This window comes from Rhododendron vialii, chromosome 13a, assembly GCF_030253575.1.
Source record: "Rhododendron vialii isolate Sample 1 chromosome 13a, ASM3025357v1".
Taxonomy (NCBI): Eukaryota; Viridiplantae; Streptophyta; class Magnoliopsida; order Ericales; family Ericaceae; genus Rhododendron; species Rhododendron vialii.
The window spans coordinates 31513765-31538482 of NC_080569.1; the positions used below are offsets into that span (position 1 = coordinate 31513765).

General features: G+C 39.3%; 4 protein-coding genes across 4 annotated transcripts; all 4 read left to right on the plus strand.

Moving 5' to 3' along the window:
• Window positions 1-287: 287 nt before the first annotated feature.
• Window positions 288-1490, plus strand: LOC131314500 (F-box protein At4g18380-like; the record flags this gene model as incomplete). The annotated part of the gene is made up of 1 exon (XM_058343183.1): window positions 288-1490. A coding segment is annotated over one exon (903 nt), but the record flags the coding sequence as incomplete, so codon positions are not given.
• Window positions 1491-8553: 7063 nt separating this feature from the next.
• Window positions 8554-9597, plus strand: LOC131314117 (F-box protein At4g18380-like). Its single transcript, XM_058342609.1, has one exon. The coding sequence runs from the start codon at window positions 8554-8556 to the stop codon at window positions 9595-9597; it is 1044 nt and encodes a 347-aa protein (XP_058198592.1).
• Window positions 9598-17028: 7431 nt separating this feature from the next.
• Window positions 17029-18159, plus strand: LOC131314118 (uncharacterized). Its single transcript, XM_058342610.1, has one exon. It carries the CDS (start codon window positions 17029-17031, stop codon window positions 18157-18159), a length of 1131 nt encoding a protein of 376 aa, XP_058198593.1.
• Window positions 18160-20372: 2213 nt separating this feature from the next.
• Window positions 20373-22311, plus strand: LOC131314119 (F-box protein At4g18380-like). Its single transcript, XM_058342611.1, has 2 exons — window positions 20373-21943; window positions 22303-22311. Exons 1-2 carry the CDS (start codon window positions 20963-20965, stop codon window positions 22309-22311), a joined length of 990 nt encoding a protein of 329 aa, XP_058198594.1. The 5' UTR covers window positions 20373-20962.
• Window positions 22312-24718: the final 2407 nt, after the last annotated feature.

Here is a 24718-nt window from a genome sequence, read left to right on the forward strand (position 1 = left end):
TAAGGCCACATCTTGCTAAAGTTTCTATTTTTTAAGTATTTATTTTGAAGAATGATTTTTTCATTTTCTTTTTTTTATATTACTTTTTTTTGTGTTTTTATCAGATGATTTGTTTTGTGAGAAAATGATAGTAATATTAACAAAAATAGGAGTTGCAAAATAAAATATAGAAGATGATTTGTATTTTTTATTTCGCAATTATTCTCCACCTATGTACACTTTCGTTAGTATACTTCCTTTCGTACACTTTATTTCATCTCTCCCGCTGCCTAGGGTTTAAAGAGTGAGGGAGAAACTTGTCAGGAATTACAGTGTACAGAGAGAGAGAGAGAGAGACTGCGCTGGGCGATGAAGAAGAAGAAGTAGAAGCAGAGAACCAGTTCCAGCGTTTGCCGGACGACCTCGTACTCAACATCTTCGACAAGCTCTTCGACGTCAAATGCCTATGCAGATGCTTCGTGGTCTCCAAGCGATTCTCTTCCCTCATCCCTCGCGTCCAAACACTCTCTGTCGACACCAATATCTTGAATTCCAATTGGAAATCCATTTCCGATTTCCGCGACGAGAAAGACAATAGTAATAATACCCAGGACTTGAGTTTCCTCGGAAAATTCTCGGAAATCTTCGTCGACGGCTTGGTGGCCTTCGAACCCCTTCGCTTCCTCCCCGATCTCGTTCCCTTTCCATCTGCTTTGGTGTTCCACTTGAAACAGGTTCGGTGTCTCGATCTCCAGCTTTTCTCCGATTTCAGCTGTGACGATGACTCTGTTTTTAAATGGGGGGCCAAATTCACCCCTGAACTTGACGGTGTCACGTTTCTCTACGCAACATCTCTCTCTAAAACGATGAAATCCGAAGCAGAAGAAGATGGAGATGAAACTGAGAATGAGATAGCCCAGGAAGAGGTTTTTCGTCGAGTAAAACTAGCCATGAGGTGCTTAAAATATGCCGTGTGGTGGCTAGGAGTCTTCCGTCATGTTCTCGCGAAATTCCCGATGCTGGAGAGCGTTACCATCACGGATTGGAAGAACAAGGGGGTGAAGCTCTGTTTGGGTGCTGAAAAGCTTGTCGAGTACAGGAATCGTTTCCATTCATGCGAAAGGACCATGGCATGGATACAAGGGAACGTTCAAGAGATCATAAGGGCTGGGTATGAGCCTATTTTACAGCTGCCGATTTTGGATATGTGATGAAAGGGGTGACCATTTTTAACTACAAAATTTCTGATGTTTTTGATGCTGATACGGCCATGTTGGATGCGTTTTCGGAGGAACAAGGTCCTTTTTTGGAAGCCGTGGTGCAGATTCTGAAAAAGCACAAGGACTGTATCAAGGAATTGCTCTAGAACTATAAGTGATGCTATGTTTGAATCATGACTTTACTTCTTCTTCTTGTTACTGCTTTAGTTTCAATTACCGACTAAGAAGCTTCGCGTGCAACGCTAGTCAGTTGAATATAAGACTAACCATAATAGGAGTTTATTGAGCAAATTATCTGGAAATTAGTATATGCTTGTTCTCGGTATGCCTACTGTGGGGTGTGCAGGTGCGCCTTTCTAGATGGTGGACCTTCTTGGAGTTCTTGGTTCGTGTGGTTGAGTCTTGGAGGTTGGAAGGCTGGAGTGGTGAACTTGATACCTGAAAAACCGAAGGGGGGTGTACCTCCGGAAAGAAGCTCCGACGAGCAAGTTAGTATGGTGAGAGGAGAGTACGTAGATTCGTGCGGGTGTTTGGAGGGAGAGAAAAGCTTACCTTCTTCTCAATGTTCTACAAATAGCTAGGTGCAAGTCGGGCGGAAAAGAGGCGCCTATCGCCTAGTCGGCCGCCTAACGCCTAGGCCGGGACTAAGCATTCGACTAGTCGACTGTCTAATCTAGGCGTCGGACCACCGCCTAGCGCCTAAACGGAGACTAATCGGCCTAGGCGGCTGCCTTTTAGAACACTACTTCTTCTGAAGGTGAAGTACTCCTTTTATAGGTAGAGGTAACTTAGTGCTCAATCCACGCGTATCCACCACGTGCTCAGTGATTGGGGCAGAGGTAATGTGCTAGGGCCGGTCTCCTCTATCCCAGAGCCCGACACAACCCCTCCCCTCCGCTAATTCCTCAAGTGGGGTGAGGTCACGCCTGTACCCAGCCACTTGCTAGTATTTGGCTGGCACAACACCTAGCCCTCCCACTTGCCCACCTCAACCTGACTTCCTCTGTAAGTCAAGGGGCAAGGGGTTGGCTCGGCACCAGCTCATGCGCTCGGACCCTAATGCTCGACAGATTCTCACTGGGATGTGCCTTGTTTCAAGTAGCCCTAGCTTGGCAAGATCCCGTCGAGCGGTTGAAGAGAAGAAGCCTAGCGCCAGTAACCGCCCTCGGCAGCATACCCGCCATGCCTCTCGAGAGATTGTTTAGTCCCAACATCCTCTGGCTTCCTCATGCTAGCCGAGCATCACATGCTCAGCGGCCCTCTCGGCAGAAGGCGCTTTATGAAAGGATGTTTCATTGACCCACACATGGTTGGTAAAATCTTACGATACGGGATACGTATCTCACCCCATATCCTTTTTGTATAGAAATCTTACGATACGATGATGTATCTTACGATATAATAGTGTATCCCGATTCGGGACGTATCCTACGATTTCTTATTGAGAAGAAATCATACCATATTTTAAGAATTGGAATACAAATGCATTCTGGATTGTTTGATCTAATTATGACGGTATCCAAACCATTTAGAGAAAACCAAAATTCAAAGCTCATATAGAAGAAAGAACATATTTCGATCATATATTGCATGACTCAGGCACCAGAAAGCCTCTCTATGATAGACCCTACTTGGGAGACTAGAAAATTTTCATCCTAAAAGCCTATTTTTCATACATTAAACACTTATTTTCATATATCCAGCATATTTTTAAATTATAATTAAGTATAAATATTATATTATATTATATTTATTTTTGTTAACGTATCTTACGATACACGATACGATACATAAAAAGAAAAAAAACGATACATACGTATCCCGATTTGAAAACATTGGACCTACACGAGTTAACAATCAACCTGTGGATCCCTGTGGTGTTGACTTGAAGGCCTCACCTTCTGGCCCTTTGTCCGAACCCGGCCACCACACCTACATTGTTGGAAGGATTTTGAAGGATTCTGCTTTGATGTAATGGTTATTGGAAATCTTTGAATCCTAGTTTTGATATGCAGCAGTAACTCAACTTTAATGCTGTTACTATGGAAACTCGATAGGGGCTGGGGTGCAAATCTTCATTTCAACATCAAAGCACCATGTAGGAAAATGCAGTGACAAACACGGTTGCATGGATCACATTTGCATAGCTGGAGTTACCAAAGGGTTAAGTGTTGTAGGAACCATTCTTTATTGTTTATAGACATATAATTTATTTTTGCATCTTGTTTAAGAAGAATTTATGTTTAGTGTTAGTCATTTGATTGAAATTTGTAGCTGTAAAGGGATGGTAAGGATAAGATGTTTATATTGGTAATGCAAAATCGTGAACCTATTTGAACCGATGAAAATATGTAGGAATATAGTAGGTTTCGACTCCTTGGTGGATTTTTGGTTATGGAATCACGCCATATTTTAGGAGATCCAAACACTAATTTAGGGTACCCTCTCACTGCAAAGGTCCGACACTAATTGTTGTGGGAGCCGAATTCATAGATGACAACTGCAAGATATATAATCACTTAGTCAGCAAAATCCAGCGAGTTTCTTCTGGTGAGAAATTGCGCTCTCAACTTCGAATCATGCATGGAACTGTTCCGGTAGTTCCTAGATGGGTGGAATTAGGCTTTTGGATACAGACAACTGAACTATACATAGGTTGATTTCTTTGCGACCTAGTTCTTCCATAACTGATTTCTATTTTCTAGTACTTCGGAAAGTGCACATTGGTTTTCCTCACTGGTCATAGGCAAGATGCTAATTTCATGTAAATAATCGTTGTCTAATCATCTGTCTTTTCCATTTTATTTAAGATGAAGACATCATCACAACAAGAAGGTAAAGGTAAAGGAAATTGCTGGTTGAATAAACTAAGGAAACCAGTTCCAGCGTCTGCCGGACGACGTCGTTCTGCACATCTTGGACAAGGTCTCCGACATAAAATGGCTGTGCAGATGCTTCATGGTCTCTAAGAGATTCTCTTCCCTCATCCCTCGCGTCCAAACACTCTCCATCAACGGCAACATCTGGGATTCCTTTTTGGAATCCTGCTCTGATTCCCACAGCGAGAGAGAGAATCCCCGAAGACCCATTTTCCTTGGAAAATTTTCCGAATTATTTATCGATACCTTGGTCTTCCAACCCCTTCGATTCTTCCACGATGCCTCCTATCCCTTTCCTTCTTCCCGGCTGAATTTCCTTGATCTGGTGTTCCAATTGAAACCTGTTCGTTCTCTGAATCTCAAGCTTATCTCCGATTTCAACGGTGGCAATGATTCTGTTTTCAAATGGGGGGCCAATTCACGGCCGAACTCGACAGCGTCATGTTTCTCTATGCAAAATCTCTCTCTAAAATGATGAAATCTGAAGCAGAAGAAGATGCAACTGAGAATCAGATAACTCGGGATGAAATGTTTCATCGAGTAAAATTAGCCATAAGGTGTGTAAACTATGCAGTGTGGTGGCTAGGAGTCTTGTCTCATGTTTTCTCAAAATTGCCGATGCTTGAGAGAGTTACCATCACGGATTGGAAGAACAAGGGGGTGAAGCTCTGTTTGGGCGGTGGAAAGCTAGTGGAGTGCAGGAATACTTCGGATACAAATCAATGATTTCGCCAAAAAGGGCCAACGCATGGTGCCGAAGGAAAACAAGGGTTGGCTATGTGCCTGTATTACAGCTGCCTATTCTGGGTATGTGATGAAAGGGGTGACCATTATTAACTTCAAAATGTCTGTTGACGATTTTGATACCAATATGGCCATGTTGGATGCGTTTGTGGAGGAACAAGGTCCTATTTTGGAAGCCGTGGTGCAGATTCTGGAAAAGCATCAAGGAATTGTTCTAGAACTATAATTGATGCTATATGTGAATTAGGACTTCACTTGCTGTTGTTTGTACAAGTTTAATTTCACTTACGTACTAAGAAGGTCGCCTGCATCGGTTGAATATTAGACTAACCATAATAGGAGCTTTGTGATCAAATTATGTAAATATTAGTTTATGGCAAGAATTGTTCTAAATGCATGTGCTTACATTGTTGGAATAATTTTAAAAGAACTCTGCTTTAATGTTATGGTTTTTGGAAATCTTGAATCTTAATTTTGATATGTGGTAGTGCCTCATCTTTAATGCTGTTACTATGGAAACTCAATAGAGCCGGGGGTGCAAATCTTCATTTTAGCATCGAAGCCGCATATAGAAATGCGGTGGTAGTAACACGGTTCACGGTTGCATGGATCACATTTGTGTAGCTAGAGTTACCAAATAGTTCAGTGTTGATTTTTAAGAATCTCCATTTGATTTGTTTTGGATTGTGCTTTTGAATAATCAACCTTTTAACTTAGGTTCACCTACAACAAATACTTGATTCAGAATGGAGCTTTAGATAGGATTAATAATAATAACAGATAAGTATATGAAGTTATGAAGCAATTTGAAGTTGAATAGGAGGGGTTTCTGCACATGGCCATCCGTTGACTATTGATGGATTAGCCAGGAACTGTGATAAACATATTTCCTTCTTGTATTTTTTTGTCATGGTATAGCCATATTATTATCCATCCCTATCTGTGATAATATCACTCTTGGAGCTGTCGGAGCACATAGAAATCTAAGGTAGATTTTTGAGGTACTGTAATGGCCATGTAGCTGACCTTGTTGGATAGCTGAGCTGCTGAGATAATACTTTTAAGAACAAGTCACGGTTCGGTAACTGGTATTAGGTGTCCACACTGTGCTTTCTTACCTATTTGGACATGAATAAAGTGATTGCTTCCATGCAAACACCGTGGACGAATTAGAAAAGCTTAGAGATTGAAGCTGTGGTAATGGGTTCTTTAAGAAGCTCTCGTAGAAGTCGTCCTACTTTTAGGGTGCTAAGAATCACAGACACATCTAAAAAGGTGGCATGTCGTGCTGGTCACCAATGTGGCGTAACATCTCCAGGCACCTATAAGTTACGTCCACACACCTTCTACTTTTCAAAACTATTTTTACCTCTGGCATGCTTTAGACACTCGTCCATCTCTTAGACTTGTATTAATCAAGTTAACATGGAATCCAATGAAGAAAAAGTTTGTAAGTTCATGCATATTCTCGTATTTTAGATTTGGAAAGTTAGTGTCATGTTCCATACTTTTGGTATGTTTAACTTCCGTATTTGTGTAGGCGGCATTAGTCTGGCATGTAATATACAGGCAAAACTATATATTTTTCGCCGTCCTCTGCGTGTCATGTCTGCCTTTTTGAAACCTTCCTCATCAATGTCAAATTGGCTTTGCATCAAGGCATCTTCTGTTTCGCGTTTTCGCTTGTATATTTGTTGCCCTCTTCAGGAAAAAAGGGAGACTTCACAAGGACAAAAAAAATTGCCCATGCTTCGCCTTGGTAGTTTGCTTGTAAACTGGGTGGGATACTTGAAGCACTGATATACGAACTTTCAGGTGTGATGGATTTTGCAATATATCCAGATTTTGGTGACAAGGTCACTTAGTATTTATCGAGTTAGAAAATTTTGGAAATCCAATTTCGGAGATTTTGAGCTTGCTTTCAATTGTTGCAGTAGTTTATGGTCTGTTGAAAATTAGGAATTCTCTATAATTTCCCAGTCTGAGGCGAAGCAACTCAGATTATAACGAGTAAAGAACTTTTATTTTCTACATTGTTGATTGAGATGCATAGCTGAAGGATTCGTCCACCTTTTTCCTAGTATTCGTTTTGTTTAATGCCCTAGTTTCCCTAAGACTCCGTTCAGTTGCCAGGAATGTTGTACAGGAAAGTTATTCTCAGGAAAAGTGAAGTAAAGGAAAAAGAAATCCACTTTCCTGTGAGTGTTCATTTGACAAAATTTTTTTGCAGGAAAACTAAAGTTTAGTGGTTCATTTGTCGGAAAAAGACACTTATGAGAAACTTCTTTATTTCCCATGGCTAAAAGTAATTTTGAGAACTAACACATACCGGAAAATGTATTTTATCTAATGCAAAGCCCTAACATGAAGCTTAAAAAATAAGTAGATGATAACTAAATAAACAAATGTTAAATAACTATGCTTGATTAGTTGCCGATATATAAACTCATTGATAAACTGATGATTAGTAAGTACAAAACAAAATTGAAGACTAATGACAAGATAAATAAAGACTTCCAAAAAAAAATCAATTACTAATTTTTTCTACAACAATTATCTTAGAAAGCATCACAATAGTCGAAATTGTTATTGCTCACGTAAATTTCAAAGTGTCCTTCTAAGAACCTAATTCGTATTTTTTTTGGTATTGGCGTCATTCATTTTTTTTCTTGCCCTCCAATTATTTTGGCCCCACAATGCAGAAAACTTTCCCGCAAAATCCTATGCTTTTGGCCGGATCACTTTTGCAAGAAAGTAAATTTTGCAGGAAAACTTAAGAACATTTTTTTCACTACTTTCCTGGCAACTAAACACTATAAAAGTTATGAGAAAGTTGATTTTCTCGTCCTTTCCTACACGAAAAACCTCTCTTTTTTCTGTAGCTTTTTATGTCCTATGGTTAATTGTGTTTTTGTCTCAAAAGGGTTTGTTTGGTTTGGGCTATAGCCATTGGGCTTGGTTCCCACCATCACAATTGCTTGGTTCCATGTATATATAGACAAGTCTTCTACATGTATTTTAATTAAGATAAATAATATCGCCTTTTATTGGTTTTTTTTTAAAAAGGTTGACCATCTAAATAAAAAATTGTTCTCACCGAATACTTTTTTTTTTTACTCGGCAAATGTAACATTTTTATAAATCTCGAATAATAAGTAATCTCACCGAATACTTATTATTAGGAGTTCATCGAAGCAAGTTTATTTTTTGAAAAAAATGGTTCTTTGAGTTGTACTTTAGTTTTCTCTCGCCCCATGGCTGATGAGAATGGAGAGGGGACCAATCAAATAATATATTTTCCTACTTTTATCTCTATTTCTCATCAAAATATTTAAATCCAAAACTAGTAAGAACTCGTTCCGCTTTCTACCAAAATCTTCTTTTTCAAAAAGAATGTAATTTCAAACTCAAATATAACGAAAATAAAAAAATGATTTTTCAATTTTTTTTCACCATTTAAAAGATTTCAATGAGACCTATTAAACAAAATTCATATTGATAGAAAAATTATTTATATAAACACATAATTTTTTACCTTTAAATTACCTTTTTTTTTTCAAAAACCTACTTTTTTTCTAAAAGTGGAACGGCCTCTAATTTCTTGGAAAATTACAACCCTTTCTTTCTTTTTTCTCATAATAAAACCACAAGTTACAAACTGGGCAAAAAAAAAAAAGAGTACGGGCCTAGGGTTCCAAAATCTCATTACGGAGAGCGAGCGAGCTATACCAATGGAGCACTGGGAGAAGAAGAATAACGAAGAAGCAGAGAACCGGTTCCATCGTCTGCCCGACGACGTCATAGTGCACATCTTCGACAAGGTCTCCGACATTAAATGGCTGTGCAGATGCTTCATGGCCTCCAAGAGATTCTCTTCCCTCGTCCCTCGCGTCCAAACACTCTCCGTCAACAGCAACATCTGGGATTCCTTCTTGAAATCCTGCACTGATTCCCACAGCGAGGAGAGAGAGAATCCCCAAGGACCCATTTTCCTTGAAAAATTCTCCGAATTCTTCATCGGCACCTTGGTCTTCCAACCCCTTCGATACTTCCACGATGCTTCCTATCCCTTTCCTTTTTCCCGGCTGAATTTCCTTGATCTGGTGTTCCAATTGAAACAGATTCGGTCTCTGAATCTCGAGCTTATCTCCGATTTCAGCGATGACGATGATTCTGTTTTCACATGGGGGGTCAAATTCACGGCCGAAATCGACAGCTTCACGTTTCTCTATGCAAAATCCCTCTCTAGAACGATGAATTCTGAAGCAGAAGAAGATGCAACTGAGAATATTGAGATAGCTTGGAAAGAGATGTTTCATTCAGTAAAAGTAGCCAAGAGGTGTGCAAAATACGCAGGGTGGTGGCTAGGAGTCTTGTCTCATGTTTTCGCAAAATTCCCAATACTTGAGAGCGTTACCATCACGGATTGGAAGAACAAGGGGGTGAAGCTCTGTTTGGGTGGTGAAAAGCTTGTGGAATGCAGGAATACTTTGGATACAAAATCAATGATTTCGCCGAAATTGGCCGATGCATGGTGGCGAGAGCAAGGGCACGCAAGGGTTAGCTATTTGCCTGTTTTACAGCTACCAATTACTGGGTATGTGATGAAAGGGGTGACTTTTGTTAACTTCAAAAAGTCTGGTAAGGATTTTGAGTCCAATACCGCCATGTTGGATGCCTTTGCGGAGGAACAAGGTCCTTTTTTGGAAGCCTTGGAGCAGATTCTGGAAAAACATAAGGACAGCATCAAGGGATTTTTCTACGAATATAATTGATGCTATATGTGGATTTATGACTTCACTTGCTCGCTGTTGTTACTGGTTTAATTTCACTTACCTACTAAGAAGGTTGCGTGCATTGGTTGAATAGTATTAGACTAACCATAATAGGAGTTTTGTGATCAAATTATGTCAACATTAATTAGTTTATGAGCAAGAATTATTCTAAATGTGCCTACATTCTTGGAACTTGGAAGAATTTTAAAGGATTCTGCTTTAATGTTATGGTTATTGGAAATCTTGAATCTTAATTTTGATATGTGGTAGTGCCTCATCTTTAATGCTGTTACTATGGAAGCTCAATAGAGGTCGGGGTGCAAATCTTCATTTTAGCATAAAAGCCACGTATAGAAATGCAGTGGTAGTAACACGGTTCATGGTTGCATGGATCACATTCGCGTAGCTATAGTTACCAAATATTTAAGGGTTGATTTTTAAGAATCTCCATTTGATTTGTTTTTGATTTTGCTTTTGAATAATCAACCTTTTAACTTAGGTTCATCTACTACAAATACTAGATTCAGAATGAGAGCTTAATGAGTGCCTAGACAACATTCAAATCCATGACCTTATTTTTAATGGAGCTTTAGATAGGAGTACTAACAGATAAGTATATTATGAAGTTATGAACCAATTTGAAGTTGATTAGGAGGGGTTTCTGCACATGGCCATCCGTTGCCTATTGATAGATTAGCCCGGAACTGAGATAAATATATTTCCTTCTTGTATTTTTTGGTCATTGTATGGCCATATTACTATCCATCCCCTTCCGTGATAATCTCACACTTGGAGCTGTTGGAGCACATAGAAATCTAGGGTAGATTTTTGAGGTACTGAGTGATGGCCATGTAGCTGACCTTGTTGGACAGCTGAGCTGCTGAGATAATACTTTTCACAAGAAGTCACGATGCGGTAGCTGGTATTAGGTGTCCTCACTTTGCTTTCTTACATTTTAGGACATGAATAAAGTGATTGCTTCCATGCAAACACCGTGGACGAATTAGAAAAGCTTAGAGATGGAAGCTTTGGTAGTAGATTCTTTAAGAAGCTCTTGTAGCCGGCATTAGTCAAGCATGTAATATACAGGCATAACATATAAACTATATATGTTTTGCCGTTCTCTGTGTGTCATGACCTACCTTTTTGAAAACTTCCTCATCAGCGTCAAATTGGCTTCCATCAGGGCATCTTCCGTTTTGTGTTTTCGCTTGTATATTTGTTGCCCTCTTCAATAAAAAAGGAAACTTCATAGGGACAAAAAGATTGCTCATGCTGCACCTTGGTAATTTTCTTGTAAACTGGGTGGATGCTTGAAGCACTGATATACGAACTTTCAGGTGTGATGGATTCTGCACTATATCCAGATTTTGTTGACAAGGTCGCTACTAAAGTATTTATCAAGTTTGAAAATTTTGGGAATAACAATTTTAGAGATTTTGTGCTTGCTTGGAATTGTTTCAGTAGTTTATGGTCTGCTGAAATTTAGGAATTCTCTATAATTTCCCAGTTTGAGGCGAAGGAACTCAGATTATAACGAATAAAAAGAAATCTTATTTTCAACATTGTTGATTGAGATATATAACTGAATGACTTCGTCTACCTTTTTCCTTACGGATTCTAAGGTATACAGTTGTACATTTCTATCTTATAAGCACAGTAGTTGTTTTGTTTAAAGTCCTAGTTTCCCTAAGAAAAGCCTCTCTCTTTTTCCAGTAGCCAATTCTGTCCTTTCTGGATCTGTTGATCTAGACCCCAAACCCAAAGCTTCAAAAGCACAACCAAATCAGTTGAAGGGCTTGTTTTGTTAAGGGGATTTGAGGGTGGGATTGGTTATGCAATGCTGTGAGCCTCGAAAATCTAGTGTTTGCTATCGCATAATGGACGGGATTGCATCTCTCAACACAATCTATCTCTGGATATGAAATCCCTTGATGAGTTGGAATTGTATCCCCTCCATCAAGAACTAGTTGATGTGCTGTTTTGCCCTTCCCTCTTTGCCCTCATGTGGTTTTGCAGAAGGATAAAGTAGGACATGCATGTGGTTTTGCAGAAGGATAAAGTAGGACATGCATGTCACCACCGCAATCAAAACAAACACTGGATTTAACCGTAACTCCGAAATACGTTGTGGTGGCATATGCCATGAGCCGCATCACGTGCTCGGGCTTTGGTACCCTCTCTCTCTGCACACCACACAAACACCGGATTGTTTTTCCTCCACCATTTCTATATCCCAAGGGAGTTTATATTCCACCCATATCTTAGGGACTCGATATCCATCTTTTTATCTCCGAGCGAACAAACAAGCCCTTACTCCTTGAACTTTTTTTCCCCTTCGTCAAAAGCTTGTTTGAGATTTTTTGCTACGAAAACAAACCAAAATTAAACATTGAACTACTAGTTCAAGCTACTTGAGATCAATCTTCGTTAAATCTCGTTTGTGATAAGATCATTTGAGAAGCAACTCAAGCTTTGACATAGTTCTTCGTTAAAATTTCAAACAAAAATTGGACAATTCATTGTTCGGCTCATTCAAACCGTCTATTGACTCTACCCAAAGCCGTAGCTATTCTGGGCAATATTGTGTGGCGAAAGCAAAAGATGAACCACAAAGTATGTCGACTTCCTTTTTTTTTTTTGGTTTAACGTTGTGTGCAGACTTCATACCAATGTATGTTTGTATAGGCCCTTTGACTTTGAGCACTGTTTTAGGAGCATGGAATCACAAACTTGACTTGGAGGATTGACTTGGGAATTAATACAACTATGGTTTTGTGTGTGTGTGTGTTTTGTTGTGTGCAATTGTGAGCTTTTGGGCACAATAGAACGGGGCCAATATAACTTGACAGTAGGGTCAAAATCTTGAGTGTTTTGTTGTGTGCAATTGTGAGCTTTTGGGCACAATAGAACGGGGCCAATATAACTTGACAGTAGGGTCAAAATCTTGATGTACTAGGGACATGTCACACGTTGTATTCACTTCAATGTCAACACAAAATTTTTTGCTTCTTCCACCGCATATAGTACAAACTCGTTCCAAAAAGAAGATAGCATACGCAATTAGGACGCAAAATATACACTAAATGCAACCACATTGTTAGTTTTGCATCAAATTTTGTAGATTATTGATTCGTCTTGACGAGACAAATTGGAAAAGTAAAATTATTTTAAATGAATCCAAATATTTTGGAAAGTAATCACTTTTTAGCCAAAAAATTCAAAAAAAGTTGGTTTTTTTTTTCCTTCTAAAAAGTGGTTATTGTCCAAAATATTTGGATAAAAGTCATATTTTTTTACTTTTCCGATCTGTCTTGTCAAGACAAATAGGAAAAACCAAAAAAGTGAAGCACAAAATTAATAAATACAAAAAAAATTTGAATAAGAATAAAACTAAAAAGGAAAAATCTAAAATCAGCCCACTGGGCTGATAATAAGAAGTGTGAATGTGTATTAAAAAGTGTAAAAAAAATAGAAATAAATGTTTTCCTTATTCTCTTGTGGAAACTAAAAAAAGTTTTTAGCGAAACAATACCTTAATGCAAGCACCAATCTTACATACACGACTTGATGCCAAAATCCATTCAAAAGATCACGCAGAATAATTGAATACCAAATAAGAGAAAATCTTGTTTACAGAGTTACTACAAATGTTTACGAAAGTCAATTTTGATCGTCAAAAAATATATTACAGCGGCTCCGTAGCCAAATAAACTGGAGAGGACCCTCTCGTTATTTCAACTTAAAATTCAAATTCAATTATACTAGTACGGATTCTATCATATCGCACATCCTCTCTCTCTCTCTCTGATACTCCTTCCGTCCCAATTTGTTTGTCCAATTGTCAAAATTCGTGTCTTTCAAAAATATACTTATATCTTACATTTTATAATATTTTTTTTATGATTTTGAAAATTTTGTATAATAAAACTAATTAAAATTTATCAAACAAGATTCATATTGCATATTAAAAATATTATGAATTGAAAATTACAGACAATTTTTTGAAAGGTCAAACGCTCTCAAAAAGTCAAAAAGATGACAAACAAACTGGAATGGATGGAGGATGTCCTTTCTTCTACCTTTTTTTTCATCTTCCATGGTATTGAGAGAGAGTATAGAAAGTGTTGGAATTTAGAGAGAGAGGGAGAGATGTCAAAACCAGAAGAGGAAGTAATAAAACTATGTTTGGAACCCACGGAGAGAGAAGAAAAAGAAAGAAAAATAAAAGAGAAGAAAAATGAGAGGAAAATGAATGGAAAAATTTACTACTCCATTTACTATACTTGAAATTTTTATTTTTTTCACTTTTTCCCTTTCAACCAAATGATAGAAGGGAATTTTTTTTAATTTTCCTTTTCTTTTCATGAGATCCAAACAGAGCCTAAAAGTATCAGAAGAAGAGCAAGACTCCCCCTCAGATCGACTACACACCCATTCCCTATCCCTCCAATTCCCCATCCCCATTCCCTACCCCTCCACCAACCGCAATCTCACTTTCTCAAACCCCACTAACACCACCACCCTCCTCAGCTTCCTCGCCTTTCCCTTCTGCTTCCTCCACCACACCACCGCCCCCTAGCCCCTGCCGCCGCCACCATCATCAGAGCCAAGCTCCGCCGAGGACGATCTCTTCCTTCGCTTGATAAAACTTCTCCTCAGATTCAACGAACTCCCCTGCTCCTGCCGCGATTCCGACGAGGTCGAAGCCGGATTCCCCGCTGCGTTCAAGTGGAAGGCCAAATTCGGACTCCGATTCGAGATATTCAGTTTTCTCTCCCCGAAATCGGTCACTAAAATCGAAGATGGTCTAGAAGAGGACGAAGACAAAGAAGTAGAAGTCGACTGGGATGATTTGGTCGAGCACTCGCATTACGAGTTCTCCGGGCCCACGCGCCATGCAATGTCAGTGCATCGCCTGATGCTGCTTCTCGTTGCGCGGCATCCGAATCTTCGGAGTGTTGAGATTGTGGAGCGTGAGAAACACGGGGGGTTAAAACTCGAAGGGGAAGAGCTTGTTAGGGTCAGGAATGCGTTGGATTCGACCCCAGAGGCGTTGGACCCGTCGAGCTTTGACCGGTTCCCCGCGCGTTTGAAGATATGGTACGTGACGAGGATGGAGTTGTCGTCGGGGTTTGTGACGAAGAAGGTGACATTAGTGGGGTTTAGAGGTAAGGGAGTTGGTGCGATTGGGGGGGAGGTGGAAGACAATTGCGACGCGTTAGATGGTGGTTTCGAAGGCAACGGAGATGGGATTTTTGGGGAAGCTCTCGCTGAGATTTTGACCAAGTGTTTGGAAAAATAAGCCAAATGGTTTATTTTTTTATTTTTATTTAAATTTTTTTTGTATCACTTGGCTTATTTTTATTTTTTTGAGAACTATTGCATCGTCATAACGAGAGGAATCTAAAAAGTATAAAATTTTGATCAAAATTCAATATTTTTTTGAAAAAAATGACTTATTGGCTTATTTTTGTTTTTATATGAGTTTATTTGGCTCATTTTTTGCAAGAAAGCCAATGACTTTTTTGAAAGAACAACCCCTAAGAGTAAGTACATCAAACAATGTAAAATACATTTTTGTCTATTTTGGAGAGAAAAATTATAAAAACTTGTTTGTACTAGATTAGGTAAAAGAATAGGTAAAATCCATTTGTGAATAGTTGTTAGTCATTTTTACTTAAGCATTATTCATACTCTTTTCTTTTTTTATCGTATCTTTTCTCTCTCCTTCCTACTTTCTCCTTTCTTTATTTTTAATATTAGAAAAAGAAAAAAAAATATTTTAATAATTGATAGGTAAAATGGATTGTGTTAGTGTAGTTACAGAAGAAAAAGTTGATAGTTAAAATAGAGTTGAGAACTATTCACAGTGTAGTTTACCTTTACACCGGTAAACTTGCTTTAAGCATCGTTTCAAGGCGAGGTGTTACCTTATAGAAGAAGAAGAAGATGCTTGTAACTGGCTTTAGTTGGGGAGTTTCGTAAGGACGAGTAATTCTCTTTCGTGCCACTAAGAATAGGATCACATACTACACACTAATAAATCGATTTAGTGTTTGAGCCACTAGCTAGAAAGTGTCTTAGGCACGGGCTTAGGCACAAACAGTTTCAACTGGAATGCGTAGTGCCTACGGAAAAACACTGGTAGTACAACAATACAAACTTGTCCCAAAAAGAAGATGGCATACGCAATTAGGACACGACAAAAAATACAAAAATATATACTAAATGTGGTCATTATTTTTATAGTTCGAATACTAGGGAAAGAAACAGTGAAATGTAGCCCAAATAAGTAATTATTTTTTAAGAAGTCAATTTTAAGTTAAAAAATTATGTGTTTACATAAATAATTTTTTTAGCAACATGGATTTTGTTGGATATATCTCATTTAGAATTTGAGATCTTTTAAAAGTTGCAAAAAAAATCAAAAACTTATTTTTCATTTATATTATTTTTGAGTTTGAAAATGTGAAATAAATTACAACTTATTTTTTAAGAAGTTTCTGGAACGGGACCTCAGAATTCCAATGAATACTTAAGATTCGCAACTTAATACAAGAATCAATATTACACGACTTGATGCCAAAATCACCAAGCCAAAATGCATTCAAAAGATCACGCAGAATAAATTTAAGGAAATTGATTTGATACTTTATTTTTAGTCATTGGTACTCCATTTTGTCTTTTTTTTTTCTATTTAAAATTACAAAAATACCCTTACTCTTATAGTGGATGAACACTAACAAAATAAGGGTAATTTGATAATTTCATATAGGATCAAAATAAAAAATAAAATACCAATGGCTAAATGTAGAATGTCAAAATCATTTTTCTAAATTTAAAAACCAAATAAATTATTAGAGCATATACATCAATTGAGCAAAAATAGCAAATTAGTCATTTTACCAAACCAAAATGAAGAAAACTCAACGGCAGCAGCTTAGGTAAAACCTTGTGTATTTTACATTTTGCTACCGTTTTTAGCTACAAATACCTACTCATTGTACATCAGCCATTTATTTGTCTATTTGTATTCACCCACTTTCTCTCTCTTCCTTCTGTGCAAGAAATGTCTCTCTCCAGTTATTTACAAAATGACAAAAGTAGGAATACAATATTTTAATAAAAAATCGGTAAAATAGATAGTATTTGTAAAATGTTGATTGAAATGTGAAAAGACAAAATATAAAATATGCACTATTTACTGACATTTTTTGCTAGGGACCGATAAACTTGCTCTTAAAGGAGCCTCCCGCTATTTCAACTTAAAATTCAAATTTTGCTGTAGTAGTATGAATTCTGTCGCACTTCCTCTCTCTCTCTCTCGGATAAGTTCTGTCCTCTCTTTGTTTTCATCTTCCATGGTAGTACTTGAGAGAGAGCATAGAAAGTTTGGAATTTGGAGAGAGAGAGAGAGAGAAGAGAGAGATGACGAAATCAGAAGACGAAGTAATAAAAGGGTTATCAGAAGAAGAACAAGATTCCTCAGATCGACTCCACACCCTACCAGACGAAGTCCTCCATCTAATCCTCTCCAAGATTACCGACCCTAAAACCCTCCTCATTTCCTTCCTCATTTCCAACCGAATCGCATCCATTCTCTCCCATTCCCATTCCCTTTCCCTTTCCCTCCAATTCCCCATCCCCATTCCCTACCCCTCCACCAACCGCAATCCCGCTTCCTCAAACCCCCCTAACACCACCACCAGGTCCCTCCTCAGCTTCCTCACCTTTCCCTTCCGCTTCATCCACCAGATCTCCGCCCCCAAGCCCCCGCCTCAGCCACCATCAGAGCCAAACTCCGCCACCGACGATCTCTTCCTTCGGTTGATAAAACTTCTACGCCGATTCAACGGCGTTCGGTCCCTCCGCATCGAGCTCCCCTGCTCCTGCCGCAATTCCGACGAGGTCGAAGCCGGATTTTCCACTGTGTTCAAGTGGAAGGCCAAATTCGGACTCCGATTCGAGATATTCAGCTTTCTCTCCCCGAAATCGGTCACTAAAATCGAAGATGAACTAGAACAGGACGGCGATGCAGAAGAAGAAGTCGACGGAGATGATTTGGTCGAGCAAACGCATTACGAGTTTTTCCGGCCAAAGCGTCACGCAATGTTATTGCATGACCTGATTCTGCAGCTCATTGCGCAGCATCCGAATCTTCGGGGTGTTGAGATTGTGGAGTCTGAGAAACACGGGGGATTAAAACTCGAAGGGGAAGAGCTTGTTAGGGTCAGGAATGCGTTGGATTCGACCCCGGAGGCGTTGGACCCGTCGAGCTTTGACCGGTTCCCCGCGCGTTTGAAGATATGGTACGTGCCGAGGATGGAGTTGTCGTCGGGGTTTGTGATGAAGAAGGTGACATTAGTGGTGTTTAGAGGTAAGGGAGTCGGTGCGAATGGAAGTGGTGGGGGGGAGGTGGAAGACAATGGCGACGCGTTGGATGGTGGTTTCGAAGGCGACAGAGATGGGATTCTTGGGGAAGCTCTGGCTGAGATTTTGACTAAGCATCGTTTCAAGGCGAGGTGTTACCCTATAGAAGAAGAAGAAGATGCTTGGTAAGCATTTACTTATTATGGGCTATTTCATCTGCTAAACACCTGATATTAGTAATGAATTTCTGAGTTTGTATGACTATTATGTAAGAATGACTATGCAATGGCCAATGAGTTTCTGAGTTTGTTGTGAACTTCTTTTTAAGGTGATGATTGACTGATTGTAAGAGTAAGATTCCGTTCCGCTTTCTCCCAAAATCTTACTTTTAAAAAAAAAGGTAATTTCAAATATAACAAAAATGAAAAATGAATTTTCAATTTTTTTGCACCATTTAAAAGATCTCAATGAGATCTATCAAACAATATCCATATTGGTAGAAAAATTATTTGAGTAAATACATAATTTTTAATCTTAAAATTACCTTATTTTTCTTAAACTTCCTTTTTTTCAAAAAGTGGAACGGCCTCTAAATCGTGATATACTTAATTTTGTGACTTCAACTAGCTGTTAACTTGCTTTTATATGTTGGAGTTGTGTTTGTTTTCTTTCTCTTTTCTCAAAATATAAAGTTGGAAGTGTTGCTGCTTGGTTCTCATTGTGGGGAAGACCCTAGTGTAAGTTGGGGCTAATTGAATTTCAGGTATTGAAGGTGGTTGTTGCCCTTTCGTGGTTGACATGTATGATCGAAGTGGAGAGGAAATAGTGTTATACAGCTTTATTGTAAACTAGCGAAAGGCGTGACGTGCTGTGATCATTGCTCATTGAATCCCTCACCATTTACATTCACCTAATAACATGCTTTCAACTGGCATTACATTCGCTCATGTCGGTTCGCTACATCTATTTTAGCGGTATGCCCCATACTCTTGGGATATGGATTATATGAATCCAACACCTGCCTAGACTTGATGTCATAACAGACTATGTAGCTTGCTCTCACTTTGTGAGGTGACAGAGTGTACTTGTCAAGACATAGAGTTGCAAAGACATGGAACGGGGCCTTAAAAATTGACGAACAATATAATGTATATCACTGCATTGTCTTCTAATTACTCTCTTTTATTGGCCTGAGATAGTTACATGAGATTTGTATTTACGAAGCTTCATTATCTGATCACCTTTATGGCTTCTTCTACCAGTTGCTCACTAATCACAATATCCAGATACTTTTTGAGCTTCTTTTGTTGAGTGTTGCTGAAAGATTTGCAAGACCCAGGCTTATGTGATTTCCCTCGACGAGTGGTGCACATGGCTAAAGTCAACTTCCTCTTCTCTCTCTCTCTCTCTCTCTCTCTCTCTCTCTCTCTCTCCACATGGCTGGTGTCCCAATAATCTCCCCCTCTGAGAATTAGAATCAGAATCCAAGCAAAACTGCTTTTGTTTCTTGAAGATTTCCCAATGATTCTCCGTCAGAGATTCACCCAGTGGTTTGGGGGAGAAGGAGCGATGCCAGACATGATTTTACCAAAGGATGCCAGACATGATTTTACCAAAGAAACTCCGCGCGAAGGACAAAAAAGTAAGAAACTAAGAAGGGAAAAAGGACATAGAGGGAAATGGTGAAAAGTCAGAAAATTCATTAAAGTAAATTTTAAAAAATGTGCTACAGTGCATGAATAGTACCCATGGCCACCACCCAAAAGTTGTGTAACGACCAAAATGCCCCCTTCCTCCTCTAGACAGGCAAGCATGGACAGGGGGCATTTTCAGGAGAACCCCGCCCAAAAAGTTGGTTGTTGCTTACATTCCAAAACAAAGCCAATCCTCTTCTTTAGGCAGGCAAGCAAGCAAGGATGTTGGGGTTATCTTCTAACATATTAAGCTTTTGGGACAATTGGTGATCTAACTTGATATCAAAGCTTTGATTTCTGGGAGGTCTCAAATTCAAGTGTCCCGATTGGAATTTTGTTTCTCTCCCCACTTGCACCATAGCTTTAATGCTTGCTATATGTTGTTGGGCTCATTTTTTTACAATGCCAACTATTACGGCAAATTTGAGTTCTAATAGCTACTGGATAGCCGTAACTTATGACCCAGTTCATTTCAAAGTTTTGCCAATCTGTTATGGCTGGGGCAGAAACTACTTTAGTAGGTTGATGCTTAAGAATCTCCTTTTTGATGTGTTTTTGCTCGTGCCTTTGAATAATCAACTTTTTGCCAAAAAAAGAGAGAGTAGATTCTTTAGACTAATGAGAAAGGACATTAGAATATCTCACGGGCCACTTCCATTCATACATTAACCTAATTGACAAAAATTGCAACATTATGAGCTACTTATTCAATTGCGTACCGATTCCAAGAACATGCATGGTTATATTAATCTACTTTTCCAAACCAAGATGATTTTGACGGCATATCTTCCGCGATCCCGTCATAAGGGGCTATCACTCGGTGGACTCTTCTTGGCAATGGAGAATGATTTTATAGGCGTTTTTTGGGGGGTTGAGTCCCAGTTGGACTCTATCGTTGGATCGTGCCTGTTGATAAGGTTGGCATTGATTTAGCCTTAGCTTTCCTAGAACCCTTACGATTATGAATCCCGGGGCAACTGAAGCGTTGGGAGTTATCCCAGTGGAGATTGGGATACCTAAGGAGACTCCTTTCATGGCTAGAAATCTCGCTTGGGATCTTAATCTGAGCAAACTGCTAAACCCAGGCTGCGGCCGAGCTGAGCAGGACTTTGATGAGGCGACCAGACTTGTGGTCCATAGTCAGTTTTAAGCCTATCAACATAGTTTCCGAAGTAAATTGAGATTATTTTTTTTTGGCCAATCGTTAATCCGATTCTAGGAGACTTGGGGAGGGGATGAGTGTTTACAAGAATTGAACCCTGCCCATGTGCATGGGAATATAAGGGTCGAGAGTAGCCATGGGCGATCAAGAAGAAGAAGCAGATCAGAACCAGTTCCACTGTTTACCAGACGACGTTGTACTCCACATCTTCAACAAGCTCCCCGACGTCACATGGCTGTGCAGATGCGTCGTAGTCTCCAAGCAATTCTCCTCCCTCATCCCTCGCGTCCAAACAGTCTCCTTACAATCCACAAACTCGAATTTTGTTTTCAATCCCTGCTCCGTTTCCCCCATTGAGAAATGGTATCGCAAACGGAAATTCTTAGAATTCTTCCTCAAACCCCATGGATACCTCCGGAATCTCCCCCTCTCTCCTCCTTCGCGACGGCTTTTCCCTGACTTTGCGTTCCACTTGAAACAGATTCAGTCTCTGAATATCGAACTTCCCTTCGATTTCATCGGTAACAATGATTCTGTTCTCAAATGGGGTGCCAAATTCACCACAGAACTCAACAGCTTCACAGTTCTCCATGCAGCATCTCCCTCTAGGATGATGGAATCTGAAGAAGAAGAAGACAATGACGGCGTAGATGAGAATGGGATAACTCGGAGAGAGATAGACTGCCGAGTAAACCTAGCCGTTGAGTACGTAAGAGACGCAATGTGGTGGGTGGGAATCTTGTTTCATCTTATCCCGAAATACCCGATGCTTCAGAGCATTAGCATCACCGATGCAAAGAACAAGGGGGTGAAGCTCTGTTTGCGTGGTGAAAAGCTTGTGGGGTGCAGGAGTACATTTAATATAAGTTCGATGATTTATTCGAAAACGGCTGGGGGATCTGTGCCTTTTTTACGGCTGCCAAATTCTAGGTATGCGATGAAAGGGGTGACCACTGCTGACATGAAAGGCCGTCCAGGAAAAACTGCCGAATTCAAGGCGTCTGGTGGCGATGGTTCTGAGACCGAAAGGGTCGAGTTGGAAACATTTGCGGGAGAGGGAGGTGTTTTTTCGGAAGTCATGGTGCAGATTCAGGCAAAGCGTAAGGAAGTTATCAATGTAAATCTAAATATCTGTATTGAAACTATTATGCGGAAAACAGATATAACAGAATCTTGAATTCAACACATCTCAAGAACAATAAATAGCGTACCTTTATTGGCCATCGTGATTAGAGAGAACAAACCCCTTAATTAGAAATACCTTAATTCTTGGCTCACCTTCTTCTCTCTGTCTCTACTTTTCTAGAATACCCCAGTACTTTAATTGATGATGGAAAAACCGTAGGAATAAGGGGTGAGTATTCTACCTTTTATAGAGGAGAGAAGAGGGCCTTAGAGATAATTATTAAAAGACACCTAGTCCATCAAGGTCTCTTTTATTATCAAGAGTTTTCCTTCATCTGTAATTCTTATTAGTTATCGTAATGAACCATATCACTTCATTGGCTTATCTGATAGTAGAGTCCCACATGCACAAAACGTGAAGGCTAGTGGGCCACACTAATGGGAAAAAACTAACATTCTCCCACTTGGCCCATCAAGCCGATTGTGATGCAAAGTGTATTTCTTCAAAATATGCATTTTGTTTAAAATGACTCGAGTGGGCTCCACACTAAAAAACTTTGACACGTGATCACGGATTTAAAATAGCCAATAGGTTCAAACCAATTAGAAACTTTAATACTGTGATTAATTCAGACCACCAATGTGAGTCATAGCGGTTGTATAGCACCATGCCACATTCCCTTCTATGCACCACACCATTGATAACCTTTACTAACCAAGTCCATAATAGAAAAATATCATTATTTAGGCTGTAATGCCTAAATCCCCTGTAATTTGTCTTGTCAAGACATTTCCTGTTGAACATAATCCAAAATAAAATGTGCACGCATAATTGAAAACAGGAAAATCAGAAACAAATTTTTTATTTGCGCTAAATAGTGTCAATAACAATAAGAACTCAACTACTCATATCAAGTATTGCTCAAAAGACTCATCCTAATAACATGTTCTTTGTATGTCTTTGGAGGCAATCCCTTTGTCAACGGATCAGCAATCATAAGAGTGGTGCTTATGTTTTCAATAGACACTTGTTGTTTCTGGACTCGTTCTCTAACAACCAAGTACTTTACTTCCATGTGTTTCGAACCACTAGAGTACTTTCCATTCTTAGAGAAGAAAATTGCAGCGGAATTATCACAATAAATCTTCATCGGTCTGGCAATTGAGTCGACAACACCAAGACCAGAAATGAAGTTCCGCAACCATAACGCATGACCTGTGGCCTCAAAGCACGCCACAAACTCGGCCTCCATTGTAGATGAAGCAATAATGGATTGCTTCACACTCTTCCATGACACTGCCCCACCAGCTAATAGAAAGACATAACCTGATGTAAACTTTCTGCTATCGTGACAGCCAGCAAAATCAGAGTCCGAGTATCCGATCACATCCAAATGATCCGATTTGCTATAAGTAAGCATATAGTCCTTAGTTCCTTGGAGATACCTCATAACCTTCTTCACTGCTTTCCAATGTTCCATTCCTGGATTACTTTGATATCTGCCCAACATCCCTACTACAAAACTAATATCTGGTCTAGTGCAAGTCTGGGCATACATCAAACTCCCTAATGCTGATGCATATGGAATTTCATCCATTTGCTTTCTTTCTAAGTCATTCTTTGGACACTGGCTTTCATTAAATTTGTCACCCTTGACAATGGGTGCATCACTTACTGAGCAAAGCTGCATATTGAATCTCTTTAAAACTCGGTTAATATATCCCTTCTGAGACAGTCCTAGCAGTCCTCGAGATCGATCTCTAAAGATCTCTATGCCAATAACATAAGCTGCCTCACCCATATCAACCATTTTAAAGTTCTTCGAGAGATATCCCTTAGTTTCATGTACTAAACCAAGGTCATTACTGGCTAACAAAATATCATCCACATATAGCACTAGAATGATAAACTTACTCCCACTGACCTTCAGATATATACACTGATCAACAGCATTTTCTTTGAAACCGAAGGAGGTAATGGTATCATTAAACCTTAAGTACCATTGCCTGGAAGCTTGTTTAAGACCATATATGGATCTCTTTAATTTGCATGCCAAATGCTCCTTCCCTTTTATTGCGAATCCTTCAGGTTGCTCCATGTAAATATCCTCATCCAAACTACCATTTAGAAAAGCGGTTTTCACATCCATCTGATGCAGCTCCAAGTCATAATGAGCTACTAGGGCCAAAATGATTCTAAGTGAGTCCTTCTTTGACACAGGAGAGAAGGTCTCCTTATAGTCAACGCCTTCTTTCTGAGTGAAACCCTTGGCCACAAGTCTGGCCTTAAATCGTTCGATATTGCCTTTTGCATCGCGCTTAGTCTTAAAGACCCACTTACAGCCGACTTTCTTACAATTAGCAGGCAATTCAACGAGATTCCAAACTTTATTCTGGTCCATTGATTTCAACTCATCATTCATAGCGTCAAACCATTTATTAGAATCATCACTATTCATGGCTTGTGAAAACGAAACCGGGTCTATCTTAATTCCAATGTCGAAATCTGATTCTTGTAGATATACCACATAATCATCTGAAATGGCAGACTTTCTTTCCCTTTGAGATCTTCTCAGAACTGCCGGTTGTGGTGGTTCTACAATATTTTCAATGGCGGTATCCTCATGAAGTGGAGAATCATTACCTATATGTTGTTCATTCTCCTCAACTGATTGAGGAATAACAACTTCTCGATGAGGAAGAATTGTTGGGATATCAACTCTCGATGAGGAAGAATTGTTGGGATACCAACTGTAAATCTAAATAT